The 26681-nt window shown below is 33.0% G+C and overlaps 1 protein-coding gene across 1 annotated transcript; it reads left to right on the top strand.

The window, feature by feature from the left end:
* The first annotated feature begins 18015 nt into the window (after positions 1-18015).
* On the top strand, positions 18016-24731 carry LOC141484823 (uncharacterized). Its single transcript, XM_074180263.1, has 10 exons — positions 18016-18274; positions 19751-19888; positions 20413-20547; positions 20701-20913; positions 21324-22820; positions 22885-22938; positions 23533-23628; positions 23748-23981; positions 24170-24387; positions 24470-24731. Exons 1-9 carry the CDS (start codon positions 18016-18018, stop codon positions 24364-24366), a joined length of 2823 nt encoding a protein of 940 aa, XP_074036364.1. The 3' UTR covers positions 24367-24387; positions 24470-24731.
* The last annotated feature ends 1950 nt before the right edge of the window (positions 24732-26681 follow it).

A 26681-nucleotide genomic window follows, 5' to 3' on the forward strand; every position in this document is an offset into this window, starting at 1 on the left:
CTGAAAATTAAGTGAATTTGAAATCTGGTTAAGAAGTTTTTATACTAACCGGAGCCGCCTGATAGCGACTCTCGGGTGTGGTCTCTGGTTCTGCTTCGTTGGCCTCTTGTGCTTGTCCCTCTCTCGGAATCTGGGGTCATTCCTGTTCAGTGCATTGTGTAGATCGCTTAGCGCTGGATTGTCGTGCGCTCGAATTCTGCCAAAGGTGTCTTCTGCGTGTTTCCTCATGTATCTCTAGATCCCGGAATATGTACCTATTCGGTACATATCTTGGAGCGTTTACGGCGGCCCTTACGCACGCGTTCCTAAACGACTGGATCTGTCTTCTGTATGTCGCTACGCACTGGCCCCAGGCAGTGCAGGCATACAGGATTATCGATAATATTATACGGTCTTTATCATCAGCAGCTTCACTTTCAATTCCATGTTGCTTTTTCGACCTATTATTGGTAATAGGTTTTGTCGGGCAGATCTCGCCATTCCTATTCTCAGCCGTACCTGGGACTTGAACGTTAATATTTTGTCTAGGTTGACTCCCAGGTATCTAGCTTCGTTGGTCCACGGAATATCTTGTCCATAAAAGGTGACGTTTCCTCACGGGTGTACCATCCTCCGGGTGAACAGTATTGCCTGACTCTTGTCAGGGTTTATACTGCTCTTTCACAGGTTGGTCCATTCCTCTAATATATCTGCCTGTTGCTGCAAGTATCTAGTGACGTGCGCTTGGCTTGTTGATATCGCCAGCAGAGCTGTATCGTCCGCGTAGAGATCCAAATTGTCAAAGTTGTTCTCCGGCTTGGGCACGTCTACTGTGTATACCGAGAAGAGGTGTGGCGAAAGGACTGCACCTTGTGGAACCCCTGCTTTGCAGCGGCATCGCCTGTCAGTTAGAAAAGACTCGATTATTCTTACCATTTGTTTCGTGTAGCCAAAGTTGCACATTTTGGCCAGAAGTCCGTCATGCCAAACTCTGTCGAACGCATTGGAGACGTCTAAGAAAATCGCCCCGGTATTGTATCCTTTGCCGAGGTTGAATCCTTCCGTCGCATAGTCTACTACCTTCAGGACTTGCAGCTCTGTCGAGTGTTCGTATCTGAAACAGAACTGTTCTTCTGGTAAGATTACCAGTTCGTTGGTTGGCCTTTCAGTCTTTTCAAGATGACTAGTTCTGCCACTTTGCTTAAGGAAGGGGTTTAGCTGATTGGCCTGTGGTTATCTGGGAATAGGTGGTTCTTCTTTGGCTTCGGGATGTGGATAACCGATGCTGCAGTCTGAGTATAGCATTTATGATGTTTGTCATAGCTGCTACACCCTTTCGTGGTAGGGCTTTCAAAGCCCGGATTGTTATTTGGTCTAGGCCTGGGGCTTTCTGAGTAGCTAGACGTCTTACAATATCTTTCACTTCCTCGAGAAATGTTGGTGCCAGGGGTTGCCCGTTGTCCCTTCTTTGTCTTCTGAGTCTACGTACCGTCGTTTCCACCTGTCTCTATTTCTTCTACTGCGTCCGTGAACGGGACGTCGTTCTCTCTACGCTGCCTTTTGAAATTGCCCGCGTGAAGATTGGCCTGAACGATTTGTTCCTTTAGATGCTTTACTTTAGTTGACTATATTGTAAAATTGTATTGTACAGTGAAAAGAGGTGAATATTTAACTGTTAGAAAATCTGGGCAAACTCAAAAACTGTAGTCTCTGCGAAGGAAATCGCGGGCAACAGCTAGTATTCTCATATATACTGTAGCAATTTTCAATTGAAGGTGATTGATTAGCAACGTCGCACTTGAAGTGACCAACGGATAATCCTCTTACCAACTCTGCAGAGGCGTACCAAAATAGTATTTTTATTTATTTAAACACATAGGTAATTACGTAAAAATTGTTATACTAGGTGGCGCTACCTGGTGTCAATGGTAAAACTGATTACATTTTCTTATTATGCCTAATACAGTACTTTTAAAAAATAGATAGAGTACAAAATGGTATAGCGCACAAAATTTTTCTGGTACTCGTCCAATTCAATTTTTTTCTATCCCAGTCACCTTTTTTCATGTACAATGCGTAAGTTTGTCGACACGGATATTCCCGTTAAAAATGAACACTGGACTACAGCTTCCACTGTACGGAGTGTATTTTTTAAATTTTCGTACACTCTACAGACAATCTGTTTTTCTTCTAACGACATGAACTTCCGCTTTGTTTGTACATTACTTGAACCTGCTACGGCATCCATCTTAATACTATAAAAATCATAAAATTCAATAATATTATTCAGCTATTTGTCAGTTGTTTACTTACCTCAAAAACTATTTTAAATTTGATGTATTTTGAAAAACAGTTTATTGTGAGATTTTCACTAGAACAGATTAACAAATCCGCAACACGTGTTTCGCTGCACAGTAGTTTTTTCAAGCGTGTTCACTAACAAACTGAATTCTACATAAATTGTGATTTATATATACTTTTTGAAATATTAATATCTACCTAGAAACTAATAATATTCTAGGAACTAATTATTGACAGTTATACCTGAGTTTATCAAACATTTATACCTGAGTTTAATGACTAGGTCAACTAATTATCTCACAATAAAGTGTGAATGTGATGAAAATCTATGATAATGTATTTTGAAAAACAAGTGTCGGCCAACTCTATCTTATATTTCAAAGTTAATAAATATAACAGTCTATGTAATAAATATAATGAAATATATTTAATAAATACAAAACAAAGTCACCTTCACAAGAAACAGAACACAATACGCGTATACAGATAAGGACGGACGCTTGATAATGAAGTATTTAACGAACTGGTTCACCTATTCGTTCGTACATCTTATCGATATGCAGAAGCTATCTTGTTACGGGGGGCAAATTTTATGGAATCATCTTACTTTTTAATTATTTACAATGGCGATGCATATACAATAAAAATGACCCCGGAAAGTATTTAGTTCTAACGTTTAACATTGTTGCCGTTAGCTTTCAGTTCAATTTGTATATGAGTTACCTTCAATTGAAAATTATTAGAGTATATTATTCACTAGTATTCACTTAAATAATAATAATAATTATTCAAATTGTTACGTTGTTCTTGCAGTTGGGAAACGATATTTACTAGATCAATTGAATAAACACATTCATGTTATTTCACTAGCTCATGGAATTATTATAAAACTCTTTCAATTTTCAATCCAATGTGTTTTCATGGATAGTGACTGAAATTTAGGTTAGATGGATCTTGAAAATTGGTTTCTTCAAATGTTTCATAACGTCTTGACCTGCATCGAAAACTTCGTACTCGCTCTTCGTTAAAAAATGAAAACACCCTGGAGCCGCAAGGCATTGATTACAGCAGGTTTTATTCCTTTGCTGGGTTATATAATCACATAGGAAGTCTGGGTGACCATTTCCGTTTAATTATTGAGGCGGGTAGTTTCAATAATTCATTTATCTGATAACATCGCAAGCTTTTCTGGCTTTGGCGAATTATGCAGATGGTCTTGAAAAGGTGTTTGCTCTGGCTGATCATGCTCGTTTGAATAATTGCGAATATCATTAGCCCATTTTTTTTGCAGAGGGATTCATGAAAGGAAGCCGTCGGTATTCACTTACGAGTTGAGAAGTAAAAACTATTCTTTTGTTATATTCTGTATTAGATCAACGCTGTGTTTGAGAGAAATATACCTACTATGATGTTTTAAAGGCAATGTTTGCCTTTATTATATATTATTATATATATATATATATATATATATATATATATATATATATATATATATATATATATATATATATATATATATATATATATATATATATATATATATATATATATATATATATATATATATATATATATATATATATATATATATATATATATAATAGATATTAATTATGTATAACAAAAAAAAACTGAAATAACAATGAAATAAAATACAAGCAACAATTGAAAAATTGAACTATGTATTATCATGAGATGAAAAATAAAAAAAAAATATTAAAAAGAAATGCAAATTAAAAATTGAAAGATTCCAAGCCAAGTTACTTCACGATGTTTCGATTGTTACTATCCACAATCGTCTTCGACGGATGGCTGGACTTATTCCTCCAAGATCTGACCATTTATAGATCATTCGAGTGCTTTCACCTTCATCGGTTTTAGCGGGAGCTCACCGTTTGGCGGGAGTTGGTATTCCACGTATCTCTACGCCAGCTTGACTAAATGCGTTGTTGGACAACATATATGCGGCTTCTTTGAGTTTCCTCCTAAACCAGTGTTCCTGCTTGTGGATGTTTTCAGCTTGAAACCACTCCTCGCTGTGTGTGTTTCTTGTGCTTGTTCGGCAATGCGAAATTTCAATGGCCTCTTAAGTTTCACCAATGTATGATTCTCCGCACTCGCAGGGTATCCGGTAAATGCAATTCTTGGAATCGTAGTCCGCGTTTGGTGGCCTGGTTTTCGTGAGGCTGCTACGGATAGTGTTCCCAGATCTGAAGCAGGTTCTGATGTTATACTTGGACTAAATTTTTCTTATCCTTTCCGACAATCCTCTGATGTAGGGAAGTACAAGTACTGGTTGTGGCGGCTTCTCATCCTTGTGAAGTTCTTGCTGTCTTCTAGCCAAAATATGTTCACTTTGGAGTAACCATTCAGTTGAAGGTCATTTCTGATGATGTCTAGTTCCTTTTCGAGACCTTCCTTTGTATTAAAGAGCCCGAAAGCACAGTCTACTAGAGTCTTGATGATTCCTCTCTTATTCGATTGATGGTGGTTGGATTCCTGGTTTAGATACTGTTCCGTGTGAGTGGGTTTTCGGTATACAGATGTTTTCCATTTAGAAGACAGACACTAGGACTCCACACAACAGATGCATATTCCAGCCTACATCTAACAAAAGTGAACTAAAGAAGATAATTTGTTTGAAATGTTGAAGCTTCTTCGCAGTCTTTATATAGTATTTCTAACTGAGATCCAACATGCGATAAGCAGCTGTCAGAGTAGTGTCAATATGTTTACTGAAAGAGAGAGATGAATCAAAAGTAACAGCTAGATCTGTGAGTGTGTCAGGACGCTCCAGAACTTGCTTGTTTATGATGACGTAGTTGTGTAATGTCAGATTCGTTAACACGGTAATTTAGTTATTAATAAATTGCATGTGACTTCAACAAATTACTACATTCTTTGTTGAAATAATTTTTGCTGCTGATTTGGAAAATCATTAATGTATAGGGGCCTTTACTCCTTCGTTGCTCCAGGTCCTCCAGACTTCCCAATCCGGCCCTGTTACTCACTATCACCTCATTGGCTCTTATAAGATAAAGAACCTCTATATTGTACGTTTTCGATATTCATGAATATTCGTGATCAGAAATAATGAAGTAATTGGAGCTCCGTTTTGGCTAGATAGATGAATATCGGATGACACAATTATAATGAATAATGTATTCTCATCACACGCTATTATTGGGGATAATATCAAATTGTGCTGTCCTCAATTTCAATACATGCAAAGGTTAACTTCTCAATTTCCTAATTTTGATAAACGTTTTAAATATTTTCATCAATATTTTCTATCGATATGTATCGTTGAAATCGTTGAAAGTTTCTGCAATTTTCAGTTTGTCCTCAGTTTCTGACCCGTCATTAAGTTTCACACGATTAATTTGTACCTACTTCTTTATTATTAGAATTAGTCATATCTTTTATGGTTTTCCACAAGTTCTTGGAGTTATTTCTGTTTATTTCAATTTTATTTTTTATGAAACTTTAATTTTGTCTTAGTAATGAGTTTTGCTAAGTGATTACGGTAGTCGATAAAGTTCTGTTTCGCCATAATATATTCTTCTTTTTTTTTTTAAACCGTTTATACAGCCTGTCTCTTTCAGAGATTGATTTAACTAAACCTGCAGTGATCCATTCTTTTTTTCTTCTTTCTTATTTGTTTGAATATAATCGTATTATTACTCATAAAAATATTAAGTGTGGTCAAAAATAAAGTTGTATAGTAAAACAAATAATGATTGAGAGTAAAGCGCGTTGTCATATCTAAATTTAACGTTACCAGTTTATAGCAGAATCAAAATATAGTAAGCAGTAGAGTTGTAGGTTGTTGCAAATTATAGATAATATACACAATACTAGTACGATTAAAAGGTATTATTTATGACAAAAAACAGTAATGAGCTTGTAATGAGTAATACTTATACATTTCCTGATTACTGATCAGTTAAAATTCATTATTTTCTGTATAGTGTTAGATATTTATTACAACTAGTGGCAACGCTGTACGCAACGATATTTCGGTCTTTGTCACTTTACCGTAACTTCCATCTCATTGTTGCAGTCCTCACTAATGTACTTGCAGCCATGAGCGTATCATTGGTTTGTGAATTATACAGCGTGAATTGTACGTTTTACAGTTAAGTTAGTCAGCAATCGACGTGTTGTGATAACAATTGGTGAAAATAATAGTGCTAATAAGTGTTTAAGCGTTACATAATTATATTTCTACACCGTTCTCAAACTACTCAAAAAAATGGGAGACATGGTCGGGCCTTCCACGCCGAAAAAAGTAAAACGGTCGGAGTCTCGGTCAGTAAGAGAAAAACAAATTATACTGCGAGTATTTCTGTGTCTTGAAAGAGATCATCAGCCACCAAAAGATGACTTTGTGCATATGTGCTGTAATTCTACGTGTGTACCTCCGAATAACCAACCGGGCATTTCTACATCATTAAGTACCACAATTACAAAAGATAAATTAGTTGATATGTGCTCTGATTATACCGGTGTACCAAAATCATCGATTTACAAAATACTAAGAGAAGCAGAAATAATTCATGGGGACGTACAAACGCCAAAAATTAGTAGCGGATGAAAAAAAATCACAGTTGATGAAGAAGCGAAAACCAGTATACGCAGAACTATTCACAGTTTCTTTTTCAGAAATGAGCTGCCCACACTACAAACAGTTCTGGAGGCACTTAGCGATCATGAATTGGTCCCAAAAATGGGTAAAGAAACTTTTAGGAAACTTGTACACGAAATGAAATTTACGTACGAAAAAGTTGACAGGAAAAGCATTCTTATTGAACGTCAAGTAATAATAGCATGGAGAAGAAACTATCCAAGAAAAATTGACGAATTTCGGAAGCTCAAAAAAAATTGTACTTCATGGACGAGACATGGGTTAACCAAGGACATACGGTCAAAAAAGTATGGCAGGATGGTAATATAACAAGTGCACGACAAGCCTTTATTGAAGGTTTGTCAGTTGGGTTAAAACATCCATCTGGAAAAGGTATTCGTCTGATAGTTACGCATATAGGAAGCGACAGTGGATTTTTACCATATGGTGAATTAATATTTAAATCTAAGAAAACAGGCGACTATCATGAAGAGATGAATGCGGAGGTGTTTGAAAAATGGTTTGAAGGCATCATTCAACTTGTGGAACCTGGGTCTGTCATCGTCATGGACAATGCCCCATACCATAGTCGACATTTAGAACCATTACCGAAACAATTATGGAAAAAAGTAGCAATTCAAGAATGGTTAATTAATAAGAACATCCAATATAACAAAGATAGTTTAAAGGCAGAACTACTTCAGCTAACAAAATTACACACAGACAAATATAAAAAATTCGCAGTGGATGAAATGGCGTTAAGTCGTTGAATTACAGTTTCAAGGTTACCACCATACCACTGCGAATTAAACCCAATAGAATTAATCTGGGCGCAAGTAAAAGGATATGTGGCACGAGAAAACAGACATTTAAATTAGTGGACGTGCAACATCACCTACAAGAAGCTATTCGAACTGTTTCTGCAGAAGACTGGAAGAAATGCATGCAGCATGTTTTAGAAAAGGAGCAAAAAATGTGGGACGTAGACAACCGTATTGAACACAATATTGAAACAATCATAATTCACTTTGATGATAGCGGTAGCAACAGTGACGAATCTGAGGTTGAAGGTTAGACGATAGTACCCCTGATGATGAGTTTAAGTTACTCGAAAGCTTGAGAATAGTTATAAAGAGTTCACTTATCAATTGCTGCAACCCAAAAGTGAAAAAAAGTTATATATATATATATATATATATATATATATATATATATATATATATTTGGTACCTACTATAATTACCACGTTTATCACTCCGTTTTCATAAGACCCACCTAATGACTACAACGATTAGGTAAATTACGATATTGCAAAGTTTTAATGAAATAAATAAAAAATGTGTATGAATATTTTAACTACTTGTACTAAGAATTTTTCTTTCATTCTTAACCCTCTCAAAAATTAATAAGCACGCCCCCGATTTGCTGTCAACTGGGCTTACTTCTACTCTCAATCATTATTGGTTTTAGTATGGCTTGTTGAACATTTTCGATATTATAGAGATTGGACCAGTCATGATTTTTCAAATCTCTCTTAATATTTTTGAAGTTTATTCTTTGCATAAATATATTATTTTGATTATTGTAATTGTAAGGTAAGTGATTATTTTTATCAGAATAATTCCAGTTCAAAATTGTTGCACGGTGGTCAGATGGAGATGTAGAAAGCCAAAAACATTCTTTCCCAAAAATTAACCTCTCTTAGAAAAATAACGCTGTATAATTTATCCTTTTTTTTTATTTTCTTAAAACTAACAGAAGTTGCTTCACTCAAAATGTTCTCTCACAAACTAATAGTCCGACAGATGTGAAATTTGTATACGTGTCTTTCAAAGTTTAGGGTTAACTAAAATTCATTTAGATATAATATTAGTAGCGCCATCTGTGTATTAGCCTATTAACTTTTCAGCACACCTAATATATTTTGTTGATATTGTTATTATCTATTATCGTTTTCATGTTATCAATTTCTTTATACTCATTTGTGTTTACCACAACAGCGATCGATACAAAACGATTTCATGACCGATTACCGTATTCACAGTGATTTGCAAACTGGATACCTACGACCGTGTGTTATGGTGCATCTGCAAAACCCAACTGCATTTAAAATGCACCGGTCGTTCAAGAAGCTACAAATACTTGAAATTGATTATATGAAACATCTTTCACTACTCCAATTACTATAAAAATTTACTGCGGAACAATTCCGTTGAAGGTCGAGTTTTATAACTATACAATGTGGTCCAAATATATCACTGAACAACCGATATAATCGACGATATTTGTAATGGATGAAAATAGGGGTCAAGGTATTTCGAGATTGGCAATCATGGTTTCCATCATATCTGTGAAATAATTCAAAAAGAAAATCAAACCATTATTTTTATTTTTTGCGAATTGCTCTTTGCACAAGCAACGAAGATAAAAAGTAAACAATCCCAGTTTAATTCTTATAGAATATCATTCATTCACGCCGAAACTCATCATCCATATTTACAATTAGTCAGTCCGGAATTATAATAACATACAGGTGGATATAATTTAAAATTATTAATGTTTTGAATTAGGTTAGGTTGGTTGGGTTAGGTTAGGTCCAAAGTGAGTGGGTGAGTTTCTTCCTTTGTATTTATTGAGTGGGTCTATTCGACCCTCCACCGCAACCCGCAGGGGTATATTGTGGCTCACACCTATTCACACTCTACCTAATAAACCCTGCTTCACATTGTCTTCCGATAGTTCGAGTCTGCATATGATGATTCAAATGACAGTGACCTGTAAGAAGGCCTGTTAGATATCGTAGTTCTTCCCTAGTGTTGTCCAACAACTGTTTGGTATGTGTCAAGCTTCGAAGGGTGAATAAACGCCTTGAAGTCAGCCAATCTTGGAAGATTCTGTAAGAAGTCCATAAATCTTCTTGCCATCCAGGTGTTCAATCTTCGTTTGGCAAAGCCTAAAGTGATGCCAATAACAGGTTCTGGTTCGGTGAAGCTACTTGCAGCACCCTCTTTTGCAAGGGAGTCAGCAGCCTTATTGCCTTTCAGGCCAGTACAGCCAGGAATCTGTTGAGTCTTTCTATCGAGGAGAGTAATTTTTGGCAATTTGCTACCAATTTAAAAGTTGCTTGGTAGGAGCCAATAGCTTTCAACGCCGCTTGATTGTCAGAGAATATTTTTATTGACTTGTGTATGAAGTTGGATTCTTCCAATCTCTTCTTACACAATTCAATACCTTAAATTTCCGTTTGAAATACAGTCGCAGGTTGATATCTCTGTCTTGGGTCTGCGACTGAAAACACCTGCACCAGAACCGGAGGGTCTCTTTGATCCATCTGAGAACCAACAACTGTGTGCTTGAATTGAAGGGGGTTATATTTTTAGGAGTGATTAATTTTTACGAAAGAAAGTTTTTGGCTTTCTACTACTCCATCTTGATTCAAAAAAAAACTATTTGCTCTTAATATTTCCTTCTCCCGTAGGATCCAGTCCTCTCTACTCAGGAATAGTACTTTATGAGGCAGTTCGTGGTTGACAGTTGGAGGCATAAAGTCAGAGGTCATTTCTAGAATGCTGTGACTTACAGTGTCAAACAAGTCTGTTGCACTCTGCATTAAATTGATTTGTGGAATTGGCAGTGTGCATAAGTCTATATGCAGTCCATCTAGCCTCTCTCTCCAGAAAAATGTGGAGAGGAGGTGGATCTAGAAGGATATCTATGGTCGCTGACGGTGTGGTACTAAAATAAAATAAAATAAAATAAAATAAAATGAAATTGAAATGAAATGAAATGAAATGAAATTGAAATGAAATGAAATGAAATGAAATGAAATGAAATGAAATGAAATGAAATGAAATGAAATGAAATGAAATGAAATGAAATGAAATGAAATGAAATGAAATGAAATGAAATGAAATGAAATGAAATGAAATGAAATGAAATGAAATGAAATGAAATGAAATGAAATGAAATGAAATGAAATGAAATGAAATGAAATGAAATGAAATGAAATGAAATGAAATGAAATGAAATGAAATGAAATGAAATGAAATGAAATGAAATGAAATGAAATGAAATGAAATTGAAATGAAATGAAATGAAATGAAATTAAATGAAATGAAATGAAATGAAATGAAATGAAATGAAATGAAATATTGGAATTGGAATTGAAATTGGAATTGGAATTATGAAATTGTGAAATTGTGAAATTGTGGAATTGTGGAATTGTGGAATTGTGGAATTGTGGAATCGAAATCGAAATTGAAATGGAAATAAATAAAATAAAATAGAATAGAATGGAATGGAATGGAATGGAATGGAATGGAATGGAATGGAATGGAATGGAATGGAATGGAATGGAATGGAATGGAATGGAATGGAATGGAATGGAATGGAATGGAATGGAATGGAATGGAATGGAATGGAAAGGAATGGAATGGAATGGAATGGAATGGAATGGAATGGAATGGAATGGAATGGAATGGAATGGAATGGAATGGAATAGAATAGAATAGAATAGAATAGAATAGAATAGAATAGAATAGAATAGAATAGAATAGAATAGAATAGAATAGACATATACTTTATTGTCCAAGAAAATACAATCTTATTTGACAAAGCTTGTTAAAAAATCTGGTGCAAAAAGAGTAAATATTTTCTAATCAGACCGAATCCCCGAAAAACTACTATTCTATTTATATATATTCTATATATATATATATATATATATATATATATATATATATATATATATATATATATATATATATATTTATATACTTCAATATAAACATGTCACAAAAAGTATTTGAAGCTTTATAACTTCTATTTATTATATGCGAGCGCTTTCAACAGCTGACAGTGCTATCATCTTCCTGGTACTACTCAAACTGAGTAGAGCCAGAAAAAAAGCGCTCGCATATAATAAATAGAAGTTATAAAGCTTCAAATCCTTTTTGTGACATATGTTTATATTGAAATACTGAATATTTATATATATATATATATATATATATATATATATATATATATATATATATATATATGTCGTGCGGTCAGTTTGAAGAAATTTCAGAATGTGTTCAGGTCATTTTGAGGAATAGGTGGTCATTTTGAGGAAAGCCTCAAAATGCCCAACGTACGTAATGGTCATTTTGGGGAAATCAGAGTAAACCTTAACCCGGCATTTTGAGGAAGTTCTTCATAATGCCTGTAAGGAGCATGATCGCGTATTTACTGGTGATTTTGAGAAATTACCTCATAATCACCTCAAAATAAATTGTCATATAATTAATGGTCATTTTGAGGTAATTTCTCAAAATGGCGATTGATATAGATCGAATTTTCATCTGAATTTACTTAAAACATTAAAATTCATTGAAGTTTATTATTATGAAGAAGATAGTTTCATACGAGTTTTATAATGTTTAATAAATTAAGATAAATTACGAGGTGTTCAAAAGTTTGAATTTTCAAATTATCTAATATATAAAAATTGATGTTTGTTGGTTGGTTGGTTGGTTGGTTGGTTGTTGGTAAGTAAGTAATAAACTTCTACATCGCTCAACCGATCGTGATGAAACTTGACATTTAGGTATAAGTAATTTTTCATACAGAAGGTTTTTAGGCTATCAATTTTTCTGTAACTCGCCACTAGATGGCGCTGTAGAACAATTTTTTGAAAGCACTGTTCTATAACGCTGCGCACGCCTAAGTTCGTTGATTCTGATTCTGTCAAAACATTGGAACAGCAGCGATACATCAACATAGTACTAGTTATCTGCACGAGTAGCACACTATACTTTTTCTACGATCAAATCAAAAATATTTTAATCAACTTTAAACAACTTATTTTACAACTTGACAGCTAATTATGTCTTCAAAAATATTCATTGACAGGCAATAATAATAATTTCTGGTTGTCGGTCGGTAGCCGATCGGTTCGACATGGGTACTTTGTTCAGTGACTCGAATTAACCGCCGTGTTGGTCGGTGGTAAAAGCCCCAGGCTGAACGATCGATATTCACTTGCTATCGTCCAATCCGTGTTAGGAATCACACGTTGAAAGGTAAGACCTCGTTAATCCTTAGCTCGCACAAGTTTCGACTTCTGAGGGTTGTCGTTCGTAGGGATGTGACAGCTGGTTAACGGAAAAACAAATTTTAAACAGATTTTTTTCTAACATTATCTTGTATGTTTTTGAAAATAGTAGATATTTCACGGGTAGATACTGTTTCGTTCTCAACAGAATGCAAGATTTTATTTGCTAATTTATTTTGCTTAACAGATTGTCATCGATATATCCCTCTACCGTTGTGGTTAATTTCCACCCGCCGTCTCATTTAAGGGTTGTTATGTTTGCGCCGCTATCGTGGCGAATTATCATCAAAAACAGTGATTTGTCTAGATTTTAGTATCTGTCAAATCTTAGAATTCTCAATTTATATAGACGGAATGGTGGAGCAGTGGAATTTGTATCGATCTACTGACCAAGCGCTTCTGGGTTCAATTCTGTCAAGGTTTTTTATTTTCTTTAATTTGATATAAGAGTGATATAAGAGTTAGGAATATATTCCACCCAGTTTAGTGCATGTGTACGGAAAACACAACTTTCTGGTTTGAAAAGTAGTACGGAATATATGGGATTTTCTGTGTTAACCGAAGAAAAACATTATCTAGAGTGTCAACCTGAAACTTTCTGATCATTAAATGGGAAAACGTACCAAAGTTAGTTGATAATGAGTAATTCTAGGATTTTTGCCAAAAAGTTCGAGTTAGAAACAAAAAAAAATCTCAAATGTTGAATGGAAATGATCCATAATAGAAAAACTATCAAAAGTCGATTGTTAGTATTCGCAATTCCGAGTAAGAAACAACATCATTCATTAAAGTCAAATTTGTAAATAGTGTATCAAAAATGATATCAAACTGATATTCAATTCAGTTGTTAGGCTGGGGTCTCACAGCTCGGTCATCCCATGATCCGACAATCCGAAAGTTTTTCGAATATTTCAACTTTTTCCAATTTTGGAAGAAGAAAATAGATTCTGACAAATTTGACATCCAAGGTCAAACGATTCCTGGATTGGTGAATATACTGAAATAATTATTGGCGAGAATCAGATGAGTGAAATATTTGACTGTACAGATCAGGGAAAAAGTTAAAATATGTTTAATTTTGTCCGATAAATTCAATATTCTTGAATTCCTTGAAAAAGACATATCCACGAGTTTTTAGTGCTTTTACAAAACATACCAAACTAATAAATTTTGAAAATATAAAATTGGATCATATGTTCAAAATGAATTTGAAGCAACTTCAAGCGAGAAAGATATTTTTAAAAAAGATTTTTTTTATGATTCATTGCAGACATTCTGTGATGATAACAGTATAATTCTATTCGTCTTCAAGATCATTTGGATAATATCATTCATAGGATATAAATAAAATCATTAACAAAGTAAAAAACAGTTCACTGCATAGACATACACTGACACTGAAAACAAGTCCTTAACTATACAAAAAAATCATGTAGGTACCTATACACATTATATTGAAGAAATGATAAGTAACTTTTGATTTTGACTTTATATAATCACAATTTTTTTATAACATTATGCTTCATCGCATATAAAAGAGCTACCAAGAAAGAATATATTTTTATACATATATTGGTCTGAGCATATTATTGTATATTTTGTATTAACTTTAGGAACTTTATATTTACTAGTTGCATCTCTGGAGAGGATAACAGAAATGTAAATATAGGTGACAAAATGGATAGGATCCCTGTTGCCGTAACTCCCACGTAAAATAATTTGACAAAATCCCGAGATATACGGCATTCTTGATAAACGGATTGAAAAAGAAAAAGGAATGCCACATTTCTATCTAAGAAGGAGTCAGTAAGCTCATATCAACGTCATTAATTGTTTTCAGAGAGGTCCGTCTGTCATGATATTGGTTGCGATACCTTCAACGAAGCTAGACGAAACCTCTGGGAAAATGTTGCAGTGGAACAAAAATTACGGTCAAATATAGTAAATTACTGAACAAATACCAGCATACCAGTGCAAAAATTAAAGAAAATAAAATCACGCAAAGGCACTGTCAGCTGACAGCGTAGCCACTTTAGTGGCTCACACCGCCTTTAATTAATAATAATTAAGTAAAAAGTCATCTCAGACTCAATTCTATGAGATTGTATTCACTGATACAAATATATCCCCGAAAACTACTTCATATTTTTAATATAAATAAAAAAATGGAAATGCACGTGCTTTTCAGTAGGGAAACATTGCATCATGTTTTGTGATTTCAACCACTAGGCGACGTTCTAGGTCACGAGACGACTCACCAACGATTATGGACATACAGGATTGCTTACTTTTGCGATTTTGTTAGACACGTCACGTAATAGTGGTGACTCTGGATTGATTCGGTACTGCACTTTTAAATTAAAATAAACAAATTTCATGTAAATCCCTTATTAAAATATTATTTTTATATAGGATTGAATACTTAATATAAATGGATTAATACTAAGTAAAAATTTTTCTTTGTGGATGATAGGGCGAGCTATTTTGCCCTTTTTAAAAGAGGTTTCATCACTTTATTATTTTCGTGAAAACTGTAACTCCCACAAAAATTTTGTAATGAACTTTGTTTTAGATAATAGTATTATCTAAAAAAATTTATAATGACTTTTTGTTCCATCTTTTATAATAAACGCTTGATAATCAAAAATATATAAGTAATAAATTGTTTATAGGTGTAACACCTTTTTTTATTTATCAGACAGAAAATACATGATACGCTTTTTATTTTTTTTTGAGAAAATGAGAAATTTAGATTAAATAATTCAACTTAAACTTTGTTCCATAAATGATGAAATTGATAAATCTCCAATTTGATATATTATAATACTACATTAGAGCAAAAAGGAACCATTTTATCCATTAAATAAATTTGAATTAATTTTTTTTGCATGAATGTAGAAAAATAAATTTAAAGGACTAATTAATGTATTACTTTACTTAATTTTCGATTTTTTTTCTAGAATTGTTAAATTTTTTTTAAGTGACCTATTTTCGTCGGTCTTTAAGTTATTATATTTCATTCTGATAATTTTTCTCAGTTTGCAAAATTCAAAAATAATATTCAAAGGAAAATCTTCCCTTTTTGCAATCTTTTTTGAAAGATTTTTCACAACCGACCGAATAGACCATACGTGAATCATACAGAGTAGATTATCCACAAATGAAGTAATAAATAAAAATTTAGCACTACTTAAGGATAGAAAAAATAATATACGAACAACGAAAACTAACGATGAAATGAACAAGAATCAAAATACAACCATATTTAAAACGATAATCTGATATTGTTAGGTAACAGGAATTGGTGAGGGTATTCTTAATGACTGAATACGATTATGATTGGATGATAAAGTATATGCGTGAAGTAATACCAAAAAGTGGTTCTTTGTTTGAATTGAAGGGGTTATATTTTTAGAAGTGATTAATTTTTGGGAAAGAAAGTTTTTGGCTTTCTACTACTTTATCTCGATACAAAAAAGATGAGGGAATCTTCCAAAGAAAGGAAGGAAGTAATCTATTTGAAAATAAGTAACTCTATTCATGGATGTGTAGATCATGCAAAGAAGTAACTTTCAGACACAAACTGAAAGAAAGTACTCCTGAAACAGCTACTTTCATATAAACATTGAATTACACGAAAGAAAAAAAATTCTTTCGAAACAAATACTCCTATATGAACACTGAATTATACAGAATATACTTTTCTTTACTCAGTTTGTATTTCAAACATTCGTTGTGGAATAAGATCAGATATCATTCACATCAGTTCTACTTTAAATGAATGGTAACAAATTGTATTTGGAGTCAATTTTCTCTCTCTAATGCTCAATCTAAATATATAAGTCTATACGTTTTTATTGATTATATAGTTCTCTAGCTTCTATAAACTCTCTAAATAAAAGGGATGAAGCGCTGATTCAACGATGTTTGGGGTACGTTCACCAAAAATTATCTAATAGGTAAATTTAAAAAAATATTTCGTATCATTAGTTTTGATTAAAAATGCCCATTGAACATTGTTGTCGTGTCTTAGCTTACGGATGACCGCTAATACTATAACTATCAACCAGTACTGTAACCCCATAGAGTTCATATATAAAATATTCTATGAAGTGGTACATTTTTGACATTATTCTGGAAAAGGGGTGCAGCAGTACAGACACAAATCAACAGCTTCGTCTATCACCTGTCCTGAAAATATATAACTATATTATTCGAAAATTCGTACGATAAACTTCGGGAGGTAATTTTTGTTCGATGGCACGAGTACGATTCGGACGTAGGATGACGGAGCTGTGAAAACCCAGCCTTATGAGTAAATTAAGGAAAAGAAAAGAACAGTAGTAGAACCACATTACCCTTTCTACATCTCAAACCCCTTGCCCATATACTTATCGGGAAATCCAATAAATATATGGGCAAGGAGTTTGAGATGTAGGGGAATTACTGTCGTGTCGATTCGTTATGGTTCCACCACTGGTCCTCGAAGCTTTTGAAAAAAAAAGTATAAATATCCTAAACAGTAACCCTCACCTCAGCAACGTTAACGAATGACGAAACTCAAATTTCTTGACTGAATTTGGGAAATTCACCTAACATTCGAACCCAAAAAACAAGAAAAGAAGAAGAACTTCACTGAGTTCGAAGCGCGCGATGTAGGTTTTTTACTTATTGGAGTTGAAAAACCACCGTATGCTGTGATTGCTGTGCCACCGTCTAATGCAAAGTGTGTAAAATTTGTAGGTGTCCATAACTGGTAAGTATTTTTTTTGCGTTATATTTTTACCGTTGCCATGATTCCGATTAAACTACGCAATTTTCTACACGGTATATTTGAATAAATCGTTTCAACTACATAATATATAAGCATCGTTTGCAGAGTAGTTGAATCGGAAGTAAAAATCACATTTGACCAAACAGGAAATCTACCCATCAAATTTCCTGATGCACGTTTCATCAACTTCATTGGCACAATTTATATAATTTGATATATTATTTCAGAAAAAACAGGATGGATCAATATTGTGTAGTGGAGTTTGATGATGGAATACTCTCTTGTGTAAAAGCCGATAAATTAAGAAGTAATAATGGTCAGCATTCAGCTCGCTGGAAAAATGCATGGTACCATGTGGCTATTATTTTAATTGGCGAACAAGATCAATGCGAGAGTTTTGTGAAAAACAAACATAAGGAGCAAGTAACAGAATGTACCAATAATAATGAACTCTGCAACGAAGATGAACCGAATGCTTCCTCCAATGCTCTGTCAGGTACATTCAGAACTGTGTGGGTAAAAGTTCAATATTCCCACAATAAAAAAATATTTGATATTTGATGTGCACATTCCTTGAAAGTTAGAGTTTGTCAAAGATCATTTTCCACTTGCTTTTTGCACCAAAAAACAATCAGGATGCATATGATTTTATATACATATGATTTTATTCACTATGTCACCCTTTCACATCATTTTTCGTTCCTTGTGGCACTAAATTTTTGTTTTGTATCAGAAAATTATGTTTTTTGTAATGTTATTTTCTGGTTATTGACTGCTTTGCAAAAAATAATATGAGGTGCATATCCTGTAAAGTATATAATTTTTATTTTAATTACATGACTTTTATTTTAATAAATTGATGGATGTAGTCGTTACTACGTGGTAGGAAATCATAATGAAGAAAAGATAATTGAAACTTTCTATGTTTTTTACCACTTTGGAAAAAACATAGAAAGTTTCAATTCTCTTTTCTTCATTAATTTTTATTTTTGTGATTTTCAATGATTTTCTCAGAAGTGAGCAACAGGATTGTGGGACTTTCATTTGCAGTTCGTTTATAAAAATTTCAGTATTCAGAATATCTGAGAGCCTAATTTTTTAATTTATATTCTTTACAAATTTTCAATAATTCAATGGACAGTATCTCAAGACCACACTTTGGGAATATCGAAATGCAGGCAGATTCGAATTTCTTGTGTCACATGATAAATTCTTTCCTGCAGTTCTTGTTCATGATTACCTTCTCATTCATAGACATGCTTTTTTCCATATAACCTCTAAGAAGAAATCAAGATGGTACATATCGAGACACATTGCTGGCCATGAAATTTTTCCACCCCTTCCAATCCATCTTCTTTGATAGGTATTTGTTGAAAATTGCCATACTTGGCGCGCCAAATGTAGTGGATTGTTGTCTATCTGAAACCACACATTTCTGCAGGTTTGAAACTGTTTTTCAATATTTGCAAAACTGGTAGATTGTTTTGCAAACATCGAAGAAACTTTCTAATTTTCCAGGTATCACAAAGGGCCAATTAATATTTCACTTATCATACCCACTCATAAATTAATACCATATGAAATATGGTATAGGTGGAATAATTGTCTGCGAGTGGGATCTTTAATTTACAAAAATAATTGGGTGTCATAATAAACTTGAGGTCTTCATTTCTGGTGTGGTTGTCCAGGAACAGGGCATTGTGTACACGAATGAAAATTTGATAGGATGATTGTCTAACTATGGGTACTGATATACCATTGCTATTCTATGGAAATTTCTTCATATTCCTATGCTATATTTTTTATTAGTATTAATCTACTTCCAAAATAAGTGAAACTCGAGAACAAGAGAGCGACTCACCTTCATGTATATTCATGTAACTTGCAATTGAGTCCCAGCTAGCGATAAATCAAATATTGGTGTTTTTGCGACTTCAAATGAAATGATTATTTTATTTCCTTAATGTTCCAGAACCATATGGTAGCGATTATTCTGATGTTGACCCAAATTTTGTTCCGAAGGAAAATAGTGATGAGGATAGTTCTTTATCAAATGATTCATTATCAGAAGATTCTTATGTTTACGAGCAAGCTAAAAGTTCTAACGCAGGTAAATGGAGAAGGGTCCTTGGACAATATTCAATTTTCCAATTCTCTTTTTTTTTCAATTATTCCTACTACTACTGGCGGTAGCATATACAACCATTTCCACCTTAGTTTGAAAATCAATATTTCATTAAACCTAGATGCATATAGAATACCACTTTCATTGCTAATATTCTAAATTTCAATATAATGGAGTTTGACTTTGAAAATTATTCTACATTGACTGATGTAGATGTAGAAAAAATGAAACAGGTTCGAAATCTTTTAATACATTTTTTTCTGGTGAGATATCTGCTAATCAAACAATGCAGTCAATTAGTGACCCAATAATTATACAAAGTTATAAAAGTTTTAGAGTCAATTCACATTAATCAAACAAATGACTTGAAAGTTTAGTATAAACATATTCTAGAAACAAATTACATTCTACGAGAAATAGTTCCATATCCTTCTGGATAGAAAATGACAAAGCTCAGGCAGGATGTGTTTTCTGATTGGTTGAATTAAATAATATTTTGTGTTTTCCAGGTATTTCTGAATCACTTGGCAATGATTTGAATAATAATTCAAAATGTTATCCTGAGCAATTCAATAAAATGGCAGCGACATCAACTGATGTACTATCAAACAATGTCTTACTAAATAAAAAAATATATACCGCAGGTAAATAATACAAACTATTTATAATGTAATAATTTCATTTGGTATTCAGTCCATAAGTACTCTTAACTCTTGAAAACGAAATAAATTTTTTATTTGCATTTGATGATACCCTTTTCCTGATCGAGTATTTTACATTTTTACTAAAATTTTCAGATATTCCTGTATCGATAGTTCTGGAAAAAATGGTGTCATATGTACCTCCAAATAATGAAATGCCATTAGATCCCATAATTCCAAATTCAAAGCAAGGTTCGAAGAAATATTTTTGTAAATATTGTAAAAATATGTTTACAAAGCTCCCATCACATTTTGAAAAAAAACACAAAGAAGAGGAAGAAGTGCGAAAGTTTTTGATATTACCAAAAGGTAAATTAATTGAAAAGATTGTTGGCATTTAAATGAAATATATATTATAATACTCATTTCCTACCCAATATTTTTAAATCTTCATTCAATTTCAAAAACCATATCAATATTTCATAACAAACTTCAAAATATGAGTTTTTCTGGGTAAAGACTGAAGATGGTTTATGGAACTGAGGGAGTAACGGGATTTTCAATCAAAAACGCTTTTGGTAAACAAACTTGTTCTATTTTAACAATTTGAATAGAGAATTGACTCAAGATTGCAAAAAATTGGGTAGGAAATATGTATTATAATATATATTTTATTTAAATATCAAAAATCTTTTTAGTTTTTCTGAAATTCAAATTTTCTGCAGCTTCACATTTCATACTTCTGATTCAGTGGTATTCAAAAAGTTTCCATTTTTCAGGTACGGAAGGACGTAAAAGAATTATAGATGGTTTAAGAAAACAAGGATGCTTTGAATTTAATACAGACAAAAATTTGAACACTGGACACCTTATTGTTTCAAGAAGAACAAAGTATGTCAAACAATCATCTGATTACAAAATTTGTCCGTATTGTAAAGGGATGTTTTCGAAAAATACAATCCGAAAACATTATGCTAAGTGTATTCCCTCCCATGAAAAAGGGAACAAAAAAATGTCTATATTGAGTAAAAGAGTTCATGCAAAGGTGCATAAAACTGCTTCTTCTATACTGAGGGATCACATATTTCCAGTCATGCGAGAAGATGATGTAACAAATATTATCCGATATGATGAATTAGTGGTTGCTTTTGGTAACTCGTTGTGTTGCAAATACAGATTGGAACACTTGTATAAAATGATTCGCGCTAAATTACGCCTCATTGGAAGATTTCTATTAGCCATCAAAGGACTAGATGAAACTATAGACAATTTCTCCTCTGTATTTGATCCAGAAAAAGTTGATACTAGCATACAAGCTATACACAAAGTAGCTTCTTTGAATCATGATACTATGCGGTATAACTCACCTGCAGCAGCTGCTGATTTAGGCACCATCTTGAAAAAATGTGGTAAACTCCTTATTACAATTTTTATCAAAAACAAAAATTTCATGAAAAAGCAATATGTGGAAGACTTTTTGAAAGTATTGGAGGAAGAACTTTCCATTTCTGTGAATAGAACCGTTATAGAGTCTCAACTTCATCAAAAAAGAAGAAAAGTTCTGGAATTACCTTCTACAGAGGAAATAAATGTATTATTCAGATATGCTGATGATTTGATGAAAGAAAATTTTTCAAAATTGCAAGAGTCATTTTCGTTATGCAATTGGAAAAACTTAGCAGCTTCAACCCTGATTTTAGTTCAAATTTTCAATAGAAGAAGAGCAGGAGAGGTTGAAAGAATTCTTATTGATGATTTCAAAGCATATCAGACCTTTAACAGTGAAAAAGACTGTGAGTTACTCAATTTTACTGTTAAGAAATTCAACCAGGATCCCAAGGAATACTCAAGATTTGTGATTCGTGGAAAAAGAGCACGAGGAGTCACAGTATTGCTCTCAAAAGATATGTTGGAGTCAATATTGTTAATACTAAGGTACAGAACGGAAGCTAATGTGCCAGATACTAATCCATATGTTTTTGGGATTACTGGAAATATTCTTGAAAATTCTCACTTGAATGCCTGCAAGATAATGCGAGATTATTCTGAAAAATGTAAAGTTTCCAATCCTACTTTATTGCGAGGAACTCAACTACGTAAGCATTTGGCAACACAATCTGCATTACTAGATTTAGATGATGTGGAAGTTGGAGATCTTGCTAATTTTATGGGACATGCAGAAAAGATTCACCGTGATCACTATAGACTACCAGTTGCAGTAAGGGAGGTTGGAAGAATATCCCAACTACTTGAAATGGGTATCGGAAAGGGAAAAGGTAAAAGTAATTTATAAAATTTGAAAGTTTTCAATCATTTGTCACACTGGAAATTTCATTTCAGGAAACCTTTCGTCTGATACTACCCAGGAAATCAATTCTGTAAAAGTTCTCTCTGGTAAGTATAAAACTTCGATTTGTAACTGTTGGACCTCAGTTGGAGCTGGCCGACATGTGAATCTGATGTTGTATAGTTATAATATATGGTTTCATATTTTTGTCTTTTTTACATTTCTTGATATTTACTTGATCTTATACTTTGTTATAAGAATCTATTTGGAAGATCTCAGTAACTTGACATTAATCAAAATTCCTTAGATAGATAATGTTCTGCTTGGCCAGGACTTGTGTGCTGAGAGAATTCCATATCAATTAAGAATTACCAAGAGTTTAAAATTTAATTAGGAATGTAATTTGAGGAATAATCTATTATATCAAACAAAAAAACTTGGAATATTCATGATAGTTTTCAATGCACATTGAATTTATATTTTAATACCTTCATCAAAACATTGTTTATATATTGTATTAATAGTAACGAGTTATGCATTTTCAGTATATTCAATATTTGAACCTACTGTTAATTGAACCTTTATTATCAATTTTTCTGAACAATGTATCAGAGGTATTAAACTAGTTATTATATGTTCAAACTTTGCAGTATGAGTGTATTCATAGTGGGTAAAATTTATAATATCTTCAATGATTTTAGTTAATAATCCCGCGAGAGAGTCGCCCACGATAAATTACCCTGCTAGAGATTCATGGGATAATCCTCTAGAAACTTCTTATGGCAGACAACGATGTGGTAAGAAAGTTTTTCTATTAAGTCTTATACTTACCACTTACTGAATGCTGCCATTTCCAAATGTCATATATCATCAACATTAATATTTTTAAAACTTCAAAAATCATTTCATATTTCAGTTTCTCCTATGGGTCAAGTTAGAAAAAGGTCTTGGGGTGCAAATGAAGTGCAAATTGTAACCACATTATTCTCAAAACACCTACAAAATAGAACTTTACCAACAACCCCAGAATGTTTTGCTGCCATCGAAAGTAATGATTCTTTGAGTGGAAGAACTGCAGCACAGTTAAAAAGTTGGATGTCTAACCAGTTTAGAAAAAAAAGTAATGAAAAATGTCGTAAAATTATGAGAGGTTAGTAGTTAGTGTATATACAAAAGTTAATTTCTCTATCTTATTCTCAGAATACCCACTTATATATTTCAATATCTTATTCTTGAAATACTTGTTTTTGTTTTACTCTTTTTGAGAATCGGTTATACATATACTTAATACAATACTCAAATGTGAAATTCTTTAAATACTGAACTCCTTTTTTTCAGCATACTGGACAGAGGAAGAAAAAGAAATAATGTTTAAAATATTTGAGAGAAATTTGAAAGGTGGAATACTTCCTGGTCTGAAAATGTGCACTGAAGTTCAAAACAAATATCCACAATTAAGGCATAGGACAGCTGTAACACTGAGAGCATGGGTTAATAATACTATAAAGAAAAACAGTAAAACGAAGAATGTATAACGTAGTTGAAGTTACAGAAAAGTAAATTGGAGAATATTTGTTATTGGGCTGAATTCATGTTAGCATTTTCTACATCCAATAATTTGAACCACTTAATTTTCAGAATCAGTTTTAACCTAGCTGTTTCCAATATACAGGATGTGCAAACTGAAATACCAGAGGTTAACTACAGCAACATTTCAGAATAAAGGAAGTACTTGATTTTTTTTTGGAGTTTGATACTTTATGGGAGAGGGCTCCATTTATCACTTTTGACGCCATTAATATATACCGTACTTGTTTATTTTTCCTTTCGTTACCTCATGTTAATTTGTGACTCTCATCTTGCTTATTTTAATGAAAAGAAAATAAATTTTTACTCTAAATCTTTGGCTTTTTCTAACATTTTTATATAATAGAAATGAAACACACACAGATGATTCAAAACATGAAAAAAACACTATAGCAAGCGAAATTTTCGTGCGAAAAATATAACTGGGAGATATTCTATTGTTTAGTAAAAAAAAAACAGTTTTTGGGAAATGTCACTCTAGCATTCTGTACAACACTATAAACTCTCTTTTTTGTAGCCAACACACCAACTGCACCTTTATTCACCTATTTACTACTGTTTATTGCAAATAACATTGAATAATTTGTAAAAACAGATATTTTCATTATAAACCCAAAGATACATAAACAAATGTCACAAGTTGTCAAACTTTACCGCTCGCACAGTGTTGCCTAGTGATTAGGCAAATTTAACAGATCAATTCATCGCTTTCCGTATTTGAACGTTACTTTCGAAATAACGTTGTTCTGCATATATTCATCTGTTTTTTCAAATATTTCCATTTCTAACGTATTTTCCTTCTCTGCCAACCCGATAAAGAATATGCAGATTTGCAAAAACTTATAAAAAAGCGAGTCTACGAATATTACAAGTTTGCGCGGCTTATAATTATTCTTAGCTAAGGCGTTTTCTGGCGCTCATGTATTCAAAACGTATTTGTCTGTGATTCAAATACATTCGTTCTGGCGTTGAAACGATAACGTCACATCAACTATGATTTGAAACGTTTTCATGATGAACAACCTCACGCTAGTGAGGTCTCAACCAAATTTGATTTCAATAAAAGCGTCAGAAAATCGACAAAATCGAGGATTTAATATTAGTTGGTACGATAAATGTGATTGGTTAACCAGCTTCATTAAACGAGAAATGCTTTTTTGTTGGCCCTGTGTTTTATTTTCCGTACAAACCAAAATACCAAACGTGGTTTAAAACAGGATACTCCAATTTAAAAAATTTACCTCGTTCTACAGAAAGACATTTTAAATCTAAGGAGCATATATTTTTGTCTTGTAAATTAAAATTGTTTAGCAAACAAAATATAGGTTAGGGAAAATCGGTCGAATTCAAAAATACTCATCGATATTACGATTTATTTGGGTTCCCAAGAATTAGCTTTTCGCGGACACGATGAAACCGAAGATTCGATTAATCGCGGCAATTGCAAGGAAATTTTAATGTTATGGGGCAAATATAATTCACAATTTGGTACTTTTTTAAACGGTAACGTTTTTTCGGGCACCTCAAAAACCATCCAAAATTAGCTTATAGACAGTGTGGCATATATTATTGAGAAAAATATAAGCAAGGAGATTGAAAGTATTTATTTTTTGCATGGGAAATTGATGAAACTACTGATATTACCTGTACATCACAACTTTCAATCGTTTTTAGCAATTTTTAAGAAAACTGTTATATTAGAAGAGAAAAGTTTTTGGCTTTCTACTACTCCATCTGATACAAAAAAATGGATGAGAGAATCTTCCAAAAAAAGGAAGGAAGTAATCAATTTGAAAATAAGTAACTCTATATTTTCAGTTTGTGTCTGAAAGTTACTTCTTTGCATGATCTACACATCCATGTATAGAGTTACTTATTTTCAAATTGATTACTTCCTTCCTTTCTTTGGAAGATTCTCTCGTCCATTTTTTTGTATCAGATGTAGTAGTAGAAAGCCAAAAACTTTCTTTCCCAAAAATTAATCACTCCTAAAAATATAACCCTTTCAAATCAAGAGAAAAGTATTATTTATTGACTACGAAGAGTTCATTTATATTGAATAACTCAAAGACAACCCTTTTTCCTTGTTTTTGTTTTTTTATGGTCAGTTTTATACGTATGATTTTCGGCAATACTCAATTTTTGTTTGTATTTATGCAAATATTACGTATTTTGCTTTAAATAAGGTGCGGCACCCCAAAAAATTTTCGCGCTCCCGGCGGGCTTTTCTTGTGTGTATATAGTCTTTATGACTTTAGCCTCC

This window comes from Leptinotarsa decemlineata, unplaced genomic scaffold (genome assembly GCF_025532065.1).
Source record: "Leptinotarsa decemlineata unplaced genomic scaffold, Ldec_3_MD MMD2_tig00026294_RagTag_RagTag, whole genome shotgun sequence".
NCBI classification, from domain to species: domain Eukaryota; kingdom Metazoa; phylum Arthropoda; class Insecta; order Coleoptera; family Chrysomelidae; genus Leptinotarsa; species Leptinotarsa decemlineata.